The sequence below is a fragment of the Saccoglossus kowalevskii genome, chromosome 11, assembly GCF_978046115.1.
Source record: "Saccoglossus kowalevskii chromosome 11, keSacKowa6.1, whole genome shotgun sequence".
Classification (NCBI taxonomy): Eukaryota; Metazoa; Hemichordata; class Enteropneusta; family Harrimaniidae; genus Saccoglossus; species Saccoglossus kowalevskii.
In genome coordinates this window covers 15604594-15616986 of record NC_140651.1, presented here as the reverse complement: position 1 = coordinate 15616986, position 12393 = coordinate 15604594, and the positions used below count along the sequence as shown (strand labels likewise).

Below are 12393 nucleotides of genomic sequence, written 5' to 3'. Positions count from 1 at the left end.
ATTTTAAGTATTATCAGCCAGTGTTTCACCATTCTACCTAAACGAAGAGAATACATTGTGGGACGACCAAGTTCCCCTCTTACTGTTGCGTGACTTAATGGTGTATTACGAATGTGAAGCAAAAATTTACAAAATTTGATGTGTACATTTTCAACAGCTGGAAACTCAAAATGACCCCAAATCTCGCTACCGTATTGCATTATTGGAACAATTTTTGTACCAAATATTTTAAAACATAGAGAAATAGGCACTGGTCCAATTTTACATATAATAACCATTAGTGCATGGAGCGCTTTTGTTGCCTGATCTGCTAGATGTTGTTGGTATAATGACCAAGAACCACGTAGTGAGAATTTTATACCCAAATAAACGTAATACGGCACTACTTCAATTATTTTCCCATCGTATCGCCACTGCTCGTATCTTCGTAACGGTCCTCCATTTCTAAAAACTATTACATTGGTTTTGGTTAAATTAACTCTCAAATGATAATTATCACAATATGATTTCAACTTATTAAGTAATCTTTGCAATCCAATTGCATTATAAGACATCAAAACTAAATCATCTGCAAAAAGAAGATAAAATAACTTAATTAAACCCACAGAACAACCGTTCTATCACGTAAAAGCTTGTCTGCCTGAAGTTCTACGTGAAGGTCATTTATAAAAAAGAGAACAGAAAGGGTGACAAAATACAACCTTGACGCACTCCAACCGGACAGTTAAAGAAACCTGTCAGACCATCACTTGTCAAGACACATGATTTTACTTGTAAATACATAGAGTTAAGAATGGAATACATTTTACCTCTAATACCTGCTTTACCAAGTTTGAAAAATAAAGCTACCCGATTTACTCGGCCGAATGCTTTTTCGAAGTCAATAAAAGCACAATAGAAACGTCCCCGTTTAGTTGCAAGATATTTTTGTACCAATGTGTGAATAATAAATACGTTATCTATGGTGCTATAGCCTGCCCTGAAACCCGCTTGTTCTTCTCTAGTAAATTCAATAATTTCATCCCATTTATGTAGCCTATTGTATAAAATTCTATTGAAAATTTTACTTAATATTGGTAGTAATGTGATACCCCGATAATTACAAGCCTTATTCTTAAAACCATTTTTATGTATCGGGAATATAATTCACACCATTGCTTAGGGAAAATGCTTGTATCGAAAACACTGTTAAAGATGCCATGTAATAATTGAATTAATTGAGGAGAGCAAAATTTGTAAAATTCAGGCGGTATGCCATCGCTGCCTGGTGATTTACCAAATTTCAACTGTTTTATACTAACCTCAATTTCAAGTTGGGAAATTGGACAATTAATAAAATCAGTAATTTGGTCCTCCTGTGAGTACTTGAAATTACCATCCTGGACAGCAGATTCAATACTGCTCCACGAATTGTACTGCTCAGTGTTTCTTTCCACATTAATAACTGGATTAAATAAAGAGTTGAAATAATCAAACCATTCAGTTGGCCTAATTGAGGGTGGTGTGGGCTGCTCTGCATTTCGGAAGAATCCCCAAAATTTTTTGCTATGATTGTCACGAGCGGCTTTTTCTAATTCGGATATTTGATTATTTTGATAGACCTTTTTCTTTTTTATAAGCATATCACTGTATTCTTTTTTGCTAGTACGATAATCAGTTAAATAATCATGTGTTCTTGTACGACGAAATTGTCGTAGTTTTCTTTGTAAATCTAACTTAGCGTTATTACATTCAGTATCAAACCACCTAGCACAGTGAATGTTTACACCCTTGTTATTCTGACGCATGTGTGGTCGAGTATTCATGAATAAATCTGATAGTTTAGAGAGAGCACCATTTATATCACCATTATTAGTGTCGAACTGAATGGTTTGAATCACATGATCAAAGTCACCTTCTATCCATTTCGCTTGAAATATTTTACATGATTCACGACTCACATAATATCTCCTAAATTGTGGCATGCTTTTGTTATTAACAGCTACAGTTTGACGATTACCAATAAAATACCCATCTATGGTGCATTCTAATGGCATGTGGTCCGATTCAGTTCTACATCCAACATGCAAATCAGATATAGTGTTAAAAGTATTTTGTGACGCTATTATATAATCGACCGTACTAGCCCCATTGTAAGTTATGCATGTGAAGTGCCCTATGGTGTCAGAAGGTCTACGTCCATTCACGATCCTAAGATCAGTGGTTTTGCATACACTCAATAACTTATCTCCATAATCATTGTTTTCTATATCACAGTTACTACGCACGCCAATATCAATATTAGCAATGTGTGTCACCAATAGGCACATGAGTAGAATTTTCATCTTCGATAAAGTCATTTAGTACCCCTGTCCGTGCATTAAAGTCTCCCATTAATAACACATTTGCGCCATAATAACGACTGGATAGATTTACTATATCAGATTCAATTTCTGCAAAAATAGTGTCGTTGGCATAGTGAGACCCAACAGGTGGTATGTATACAGCACCAAGGAGGAGGACGTTTTTATTTGGCACTTCTATCTTTAGCCAAAGAATATAATTTTTTGAGCATCGCATTTTCTCAACAAATTGCGAGAAGATGGTTTTAATAAAAACAATAATACCACCCGAGTGTCTCCCCTTATTACCGGACCGCTGTGCGTCAACATAATAAGTACAATAATTTTCTAAATTAAAAGTGCATGAATCTACAAAGGTTTCAGTTAGAGCAATAATATCAAATTGTTTTAAATATGCAATAAATTCTGTATCGTCCCATTTACCTTTCAAACCTCTAACGTTCCAAACAAGTAATTTCTCTGTAATGATGTCAATTTCATGAGGGCGTTGACCAGACTGCTACTTTGGTTGGCATATGATCACTTTATGTTGAGCGTCGTCGTATTCGTACAGTGTTCGTTTTCCACTCTGTTTCTTCACGGAAAGTTTGTCGTAATTCACGTATGCCCTTATGTTAGGCTCATCATTCTTCAACGCTTTTCTGAACTCGAACAATGTTTTCCTTTTAAATCTCATCTCTTTTGAATAGTCCTCATCAGTATACATATTTGATCCTTGTAGCCGCGACGCTTTTTTAGGATAATTTCTTTGTCCTTGTACACATAGCGACGATAAGTTTTCCGCCATTGAAAGACGGGTCGTTGACAACACGATGCACTCTTTGAAATTCCACATTTGAAGTAATTCCTAATTTGTCTTCAATTATGCTTTTCACGATGGTTTCAGACTCTTCCCACGATTCCGAGCTTTTCTCCTGGTGGACCCCAGTTAAATACTAGGTTATTTCGGCGAGATCTGTTACTCATGTCGTCATATTTACTATGTAGTTCTTTTAACTCTGATTTTAGTTCACGAATCCCGTTCAATACATCTGAACTGTATGAAAAGGAATGGCCCTCTAAATTGGTAGGATTTGATTTGCGTATTTCACTTTTGAAATCATCGATCTCTGTACGCATCTCGGCAACGTCATCTTCTAGATTATTCATGCGTTGTTCAATTAAATCAAACCTTTTGTGTATTGCCTGTGATTCTGTCAGAATCGCTGCTAGTTGTCGAGACAAAGAATTATTCATCTCAGAGATGTCATTTTTTGTAGCATACGTATGTGGTATTTGATCTGCTGAACACTCTGTATCGATCCCATTACCTTTCTGGCCTGTTTGAGGTCCTGGATTACGTTCAACGTTACCGATAATTAACAGCTTGAATAGACATATTTGTACAGCAAGTGTCACTTGTCCTGCTATTGTTAAATATGCAAATGAGGTTGCTAAACATGCAAATAACACTCATCTTCGTCACCCTGGCGATTTCGACAAGAAAAACTGGCGATTCTGGCTCTATAAACTTCTAAAGATACTCCCATTATTACTGAGATAGTGAGAAGTACAAACCTCGTTGGATAATTGCTATCGAAACTAGTGTTGAGGGATATAACGCTGAAAATACTCGTAATTCTCGGAGAGCGACTTCAGCAGGCTCCACTCTGTCGCGCCCTCAACTTGACTCTTGGTCCAAATATGAAGAAGTTATTCGACACCTTAGTTGAAACTTAGTTGAAAAACATGAACGGGTATGAAAGAAATGTATCCAATTTTTAAATCTAATAAGCAATTTTTATCTTGTTTAGCCTTCCCTCTCTATGGGTTAGTTTCTTTACATAAATGTGTTCATTCGAATACTGATTTTGCTTCTTTGACCAGTGCAGTACATTTTAATGTGCAACGCGTATAGAGGCATACAACAATTGTTTGCATTCCCTATTCAAGAATGAATGCAAGGAAATATTCTTTTTTTCCCGCGAGTCATATCGCTTTTTAATGACATTATTAATGATATCAATTGATATTTTTAAAAGGATTAATGTTTTTAAGAGTAGTATATTGAAGTTTTTTAACAAGTAATTTTGTTGTTGGTTTTTCTTTATTTGTGTATAATGTAAGGTTTTTTTAAAACCATTTTTGTGTATTTCTGTATTTTCCGGGTCTCGTAATTGGGAATTTTAACCTGTAGGTCAAAAATTTAAATAAATAAATAAATAAATAAATAAATAAATAAATAAATAAATAAATAAATAAATAAATAAATAAAAACCTATATTATACGTGTATTTTTTTAAGCACGAAAAAGCTGCTATTTGACTACCATACTTTTGATTACGAAACGAAAGCGCGTGTATATCTATTCTAGGGTGTATTACACTAGAAGAGCATACAACACAATATTGACCTTTTTGAATCTGATGTACGGGCATATACTAACCAATGGGATTATAATCAAAACTGGAGGATGCTGGCCTTGCAGGTGACATTGCCCATTTGTCTCAAACTAAGAGAAGACAGGAGAAGACAGAATAAGTCTCAGGATCCACCCTGAAAAAAACCAAGGTTATGAAATCACAACCAAAATCTGTGTGCATTGGATAAATATAGGAGAGGTACACAATTTCCAATTTCTTGGCAGCTATATATCGAGATGAAAACCTCCACTTAAATTAGTATTGCAGTAGACTGCCGAATATTACGGAATCATCATTCCTGAAAACCAGCACTATGTTGAAAATCAGGGGAAGCAACAAAAAGATCGATAGCAGGCTCAGAGTCTGTCTTGAAAAGCCAGTGTCTCTGCCGAAATCTGAAAGTGGTCTGGTCACGCCATATCACAAAAAAGAAATCAGTAGACGCACAGGCATCAACAATATATCATCCATGAACCAAATAAAGACGCTGGCGATGGTTTGGCCATGTAATAAAAATGAATAGGACCAGACATCAACACACTGCACTGGGTACAACCAGGAAATAGAAGAAGACGTAGACCAATAGCACCTGGCGGAGAACAGTGGAAGGGTAAATGGTAGAAATAGGGAATGAGATACATTGACAAGTATGAACGAAATTTAACAACACACGATTGGGATCTTGTTTCGATCTTCTAAATTGAATGAATTATAAGTAGAAAGATTGTCGCCATTTGAACACCTTGAATTGGATTACAAAACAAATGCACGTGTTTATATTTCCTAAAATATAAATGTATGTTATTTGAACGTAATTAGTAAGGACATGGCCGATACACAGGTGTGGAAAGACACTAATATGTAAAATTCCCCCGATTTTACGATTAAAACATTTTTGAATAATTAATAAATTATTATTTTATTTTGTTTTCAAAAGTCAGATATACAGTGCATTATAATATGACATATCTTCAACGACTTTATTGTAAAAATAACAACGAACCATCATATTAACATCGCAAATCATTTGCTGGAAGATAATATGTTCGATGTACATTTGATTGTCACATGCAAATGAGTCTACATGCCTTCGCAACAAATTAATCCATAGTATACATTTAAGACGAATTTGATGCCAAAATGGTTGAAAACAGGACACATTTGAATGAACTAAGTAACGTTGAAAAGTGTTTTCATTTTTAAAACATATATAATACAACAAATGTCAATTCTTGTACTAAAAAAAAACTACAATGTTATATTTGTGTCCAGGAGAGGGTTGCATTACACAATCGATTGAACAAATCGTCTCATGTTCATAAATTAATATTCTTGAGCAATGCCAAATAAATCGTCTTTTCAGGAAAACTGTGCCAAAATGCTTTCCAATATCCAGCATGGTAGTTTTAAATTGATTCTATCGTTACGAGCTAAGGAAGCTATCAAACAAAAGCTAAAATCTAAAAAAGTTATCAAACAAACTGGTGTAAAAATGTGTTTGGAAATACAAACCCGATCAGAGTTGAGCACGCTGTTTTGTTAACTTGATAATAGCAAATTACAAATGTATATAGAACACAGATTTAGAAGCACCTTACTATTTCACTCTAGTGCAATTGTACATAAAATTATATACTTCTTACTAACTTTCATCATTGGTAAGTTACCTAATTAGTATGCCTTTCGAGTAATTACTGTGTGTGAACATGTGAAGTTTAAATGCAAGGAAATCACGCAAAGAACTCACTTCTGCAAAAAATAGTAGCGCCAAACAAGTCGTCAGTTAATTGTTTGCAATAGGCGCAATTTTAGCCTGCGTACGACTGACTTCAACATGTTCCATCAAGATTGGGTGGCGCCCTCTCGTGCCAATCTAACCCGTTTGTATCGGAACTTCTGTTATGATCAATTTATCTTCAAAACAATTAATGAAAAAAAAGGAATACATTGTGTCTGAATGATTTTCACATATTTTTTTAATTATTTTTGTCTATTTTTTATGCCCTTGTTAAGTTTCAGTTTGTATAACGTATCTTGGCGACCTCCTAATTTATTCTGCAGACATCGACAGACAAACCAATGAAAAGAAAAAGCTAAAAGCAAACTAATCCATCTCCCACAAAATCATAACAAAATAATCCAGGCCATATATTTACCAAATTCCTGAAATATATGTTTATAATCTCCGCCCTAAACATGCAAGTTGTTGATTTTAAACAATAGTCTAACAGCGTGTGAACCGAATGTGCGAACGTGAAATCGCTATCATGATCTTACGTGCGATCTTACGTAGTGTGTGTCATATTTGCCACTACTCTATGCGACTTGTTTTGCGAGAACTTCCATCGGCTGTCTATAGTAGCTTGTTGGCAACAAGTTTTCACGGTATGATGATCCATCCTACTACCTCCATATATTTTCGTAAAGAGAAGAAATGATACGAAACAATGCGATAAAGATATGTCTATATGCTTGGATCGGATTTTATTCTATAAACCAAGCGCTGTGCAAGAATTACAATAATAAAGTGACACCCAAATTACTGGATCACGTAAGAATATGTTAATCAAATTAACCTGACTGTCGCTGGCACAAAAGCACAACGGCGTAGTTCACGGCTAAGCATTAAAAGGATAATGACAATATATACAGATTAAACTTCATTTACTTATGGTCTACTACTACATTTGAAAAGATAAGAAACATTTTACTACAGCTGAGCACGTGGGTTCAGCTGAATATAACATCTTTATATCATTATGTTAGTAATCGCATGCATTAAACCACTATATCTCCCAAATTGACAGGCAAATACATTATCATACAAAAGTGTGTTCATTGTTAAAAACTACGAGAATGATTATGCTACTTTTGTACTAAAACAACCCGTGTACAAATTTGGGTCCAGACCACAAATATGCATACAGGCTCTGAACACTGAGACATAGTGATTTTTATTAACTGGCTCAATTCCACGAATGCAGAAAAGAGGCCCTGGTTGCAGACCTCGTAACTCAAGATAATTCAGCATTGCCCGAACGGGACAAAATCTCTCGTCTTCCGAGGATGAGATAACTATGGAAGGATGGTTAGGTCGGCAAAGTGCTATACCGCTAAATGCGTCTGAACCAGATTCTGTCGGATTAGAAATGAAAAAGATGTCATCTAGTTGAATTAAATGATAATTTTTAGTTGATTTTGTCAAGGTCATCTCGTCAATTTGTGTACGTGCATGAAATGAAAACAGAAACATTGAGCGGAATAACCTTCCGGCGTATGTGTCACCTCTAGTCTGGACTAAAGTTATAATAAGCTGATGTAGCATTGTGAGTGTGATGGATTGACGAGTTACTATTGGACATTGTTGTAATGAAGTTAGAATTTTTTGTATGACAAAACTTGTGACAGGGCTGTTGACACCTAAAACGACATGCATATAACTAATTGCAGAACTGTAACTCTCAATGGTTGACTGGGTGTAACCTTTGACCCGCATATACGAAATAAACAATGCCATTACGGGGACAGAGAGTGGGATTTGGAAAGATATAAGGGAGCTGTATTGGGAGGTGAAGCTCAGAAAGCACTTCCATGCTTGTCTGTGTCGTGCAATTGCAGCTGAAGCAAGGCGACCTTGAAGAACTTGCTCTAGATGCTCAACAATCTTGCCATCAAAGAATGTTTTATGCTCGAGGCATGTCTGTCCCATGGTTTCGTTACGATGTTCTGCATGTGAGTACCCTGTAATTAGATTAAATACAAATAGTGAATAGTACTTTAATGTAACAATAAACGATTAACATAATTTGTTGTGCTAACATATTTATTTTTTGTATGAACCTTCACATGTTTTCATCTCAATAGCGTACGACGAAATGACATCATGTTACCTGTAGCAGGAGATGACATCGATGTAGGCTTCGTCTCCAAATCACTGTATGGTTGTGAAATATAGGAAAACCAGGCATGTTTGTGCATTTGCATGGCGTCCGCTTTGACTGAATTCGCGTTCTCTACAGGCATTTTCGTTAGATCGATGATGGTCGTGAGCATTTCTACGCAATGTAGAAGAGGTGCCGATGGCGCTTCGAGTTGACCAGTGGTTAATGGTATTTGGTGGTCATCGTTTGTACCGTACTTTTGATTCATTTCGCCGTTTGATACTGATAGCGTATCTTCTCGGCTTGCTTTGCCATAAACGTGGTTCATTCCTGACAACATCTTTAGAGCTTGCTTAAGCTTTCTTTGAGAGGACTAGTTGGATCGTTTATCTGTAATAAAAATATATTTGTTACCATTATCGATTGTTAATCAAATATAAATAATCAGTCAGAAATCAATCGTCGGAATCATACAGCGATGTCCAATGTTCAATTGTTTATATGGACATTGACGCATTAACGTTACTATACTCTTCCAGTACACAGTAGTCAACACGTAAAAACGGCCACTACACTATATCAAAGTATTTTTATGAGAACTTTTGTATACAAGTATACCACGTACAACCAGAATAAAATTATGTAAAATATAACTAGCATTATATATGTGAAAATTGATTGATTCGTGCATAGGCAGGCCAGAAGGGCACATGATTTTGGCTGGTGAGCTAAAAACACCATTCTTCAAATGTCCTGCCATCATGAATCTGTAATTCTGCACAGTAGAATAAAACAACATCCCTGAATCGCCTAAATGCCTATTCACGATTGATATGAATATAAACTTGGTAACTCCTTGAAGACATACAGCTGTCATTATTTATGAGTCGACAAGTCACCAACACAGCTGGCGTAGCATGTCAATACAAAAGAAAATACCAACTTTTTCAACGCCTTGTTACGTTTCTTTCAAATTGGATAAGTAATATAATTTTATCTTCATGCCTGCTGTTTGTTCCCAATACAAAATTGAAACAGTATATTAAATATATTCTGGCCATCGTTCCAAAATGTTATCCTTATTCAATATCATAGTGCCATAATTTGATTTTATGCATCAACTTGACGTGCAAATCTTATGGCCTAAGATTGATTTCATTAGCTCGTGCATCAGAGCTGAGTTAGTTCTTATGAACATATAACCCTTTTAATAAGCATATTAAACTGTAATATATCAAGGACTGTGTCAGATAAGACAATACAAGCACTGTAATATTGAATATGATAAGTGACTAACTTATCAGATAACCGTATATGGTCATGTAAACTCACTAATTGGCACAACTGATATATCTAGAGAACTGTCGTAGAAAGAGACATGCTACCAGTACTTTAGTGAAGGGAAAGGAAAATGTGATATGACTGAAATATGAGATGACCGTATATGGTCATGTAACCTCAATAGTATTCATAACTCTCACATGCTACCATGACAGTAATTATGGTGTTTGATCAGAGAAATAACTCAGACATGCACATGCAATTAGTGCTTTAATGAAGGCATTAGAAAAGATATATGATTACAATAACATATGATGCTGTTACCTTATTATTATTTATACTGTAATGTGTAAAGCACTGTTGCATATAGGAACATGCAATCAGTGTTATTTCGTCAGCATTGGAAAATGATGGAACTAGTATAAAAGATGACTATATAATGCATAACTATATGAACACACAGCAATTCCAATATGTAAAGATTAGAATTCAGATGTAACAAAAATAATATCACAATGCCTTTAAACTATATATTGACAGCAAGGGTCATATCATTTTCCCACAATGCATTGCAAACTGCATAAAAATATGAAACAGATTCTAAATTCTGCTTCTCCGAAACCGCTGGCTACACTGGCCTGAAATTTTCATTTTTGGTTGCACGTGGCGAGGAGCACGACTTCGTTGAATTTTTAACTTGAATATGATCATTAGTGTATGAGTTGTCGTACTTTAACGAAGTGGGTTTAATATTGTCACAGTCCACGTGTGTTACCTAACCCTATTTTGCGTGGAAGGACAATGGACCAATGACCTGTAGAAATTGTACCTGGTCAACGTACATATCATAGTAAGCGCTATCAACGCTAACCAACCACCTGCTTAGCCCATTCACGATAAATACCTTGCATTCCTGCAGCTTGTCTCCAGGTGGTGAGAGCAATTTAGTACTGCAAAAACAGTCCTCTTCTAGTAGATGGGTATGTTTGGGAACAATTAAACTAAAAACGGGTACTGTTAACTGAGAGAGAGTACTTTCCTAAAAAAATGCTTAACAAAAACAGTTCGATATTACAGGTTAGAACTGTCAGAACAATACCAACAAGCCAACAAATAGTATAACAAATGTTTTGTTCACTCTTGTGTAGAAGTATTTCAAATTGCTTACAACTGGCTATTCATTCTGAAGCTGTGTGAGTTGGTCATATGAAATCAGTTAAATTCATTGGATCAAAACATTGTGGAAAACCTGCTATGAAGTGCTGCTAATTTAAGTGGCTATTTTAGTAACACTGATGACCTGGGGTCACGTTCACCAGGAGCCGAGAACAAACTTCTTATTTATCGATTTTTATGTTGACATTTGTTCCAAAAGTCTAATTATTATATTAGAGTCTCAATTATTGTTATGAACATTAGCGAAGTTCAAATATGAGAAATAATTCTTAGTTAGAACTTTCGGGTATTCAGAGCGCATTATGAGAGTTGTTATGAACATCGTGACTGAATTATTATTATCGAACAACAAACATTCAGGATATATCATTGTACAAGATTCGTGATTTATTTGTGTATACACTCTGATATCGGGAAATCGTTTATTACAAAATTTATGCACCAGCTATTCTACAGTTATTGTCATTCGCGATGATTTCACTCTGATTTGTAAGATAAATTCTCCATACTCTTCCATTACCCATGATACTGTTCGAGCCTCGTTGGTAGGTTTTTTAGAATGTTCAAGATGTCGCTGATGTACATGTAACAAGTGTTTGTAAACCGTTCCGTTGAAATAAAACAGAGTTTGTGTTCATCGAGAACCGTGAGTTTCTTCAGTGTCACTGGGAATGGGCGAAAACCTGCATCAGAACATTAAACGTTCCCCACAACATTTGAGAGTATGTGTCAATATTACGACAATTATATGTTTTCTGTAAGACTGATTAATGTTCATGAACAGTCTAGAGACGCGCAGGCTCAGAGGAGCGATTATGTATTCCACAGGCCTCGTGCAGTCGTATCAGGATCATCATGTCCGTGGGATACACGCATAATGAAGTCGTACAAGCGTGAATACTATTTATTCACAAACTGACGTTGTTATATGCATATGTATGAACCTAGAATTCCCAAGAAGACTGAATAGTAATAGTAAGATAGTAAAATTGTCCGAACCTGTAGTATAATGGTACAGCACTCCTTGTGTATTCCGTAAATATGGTAATCTTTATCAATATCCGCCTAGTCACGACATCAATCTATATATGTACACAATAATGATATTTTTGGCTTCACAATTACCAGTATTTTTAATATCGGTTTTTATCATATATATATGCTAACTAGTATGCCTGCAATTCGTGACGTGGAGATATTTACCTTTTGACCTTTACCTGGAGCAAAAAAACAACAACAATGTCGTAAAAGTTGCATAGAAAGTTATGAAACTATTATCTACGACGTCAGAAACGTTGAATAGTAAGTACA

The 12393-nt window shown here is 35.5% G+C and overlaps 1 protein-coding gene across 1 annotated transcript; it reads right to left on the bottom strand.

Moving 5' to 3' along the window:
* Positions 1 to 7203: 7203 nt before the first annotated feature.
* On the bottom strand, positions 7204 to 12138 carry LOC146736229 (uncharacterized). The gene is made up of 3 exons (XM_085505438.1): positions 12082 to 12138; positions 8635 to 9015; positions 7204 to 8485 (listed from the first exon to the last, which is right to left on the bottom strand). Exons 2-3 carry the CDS (start codon positions 8963 to 8965, stop codon positions 7605 to 7607), a joined length of 1212 nt encoding a protein of 403 aa, XP_085361564.1. The 5' UTR covers positions 8966 to 9015; positions 12082 to 12138; the 3' UTR covers positions 7204 to 7604.
* Positions 12139 to 12393: the final 255 nt, after the last annotated feature.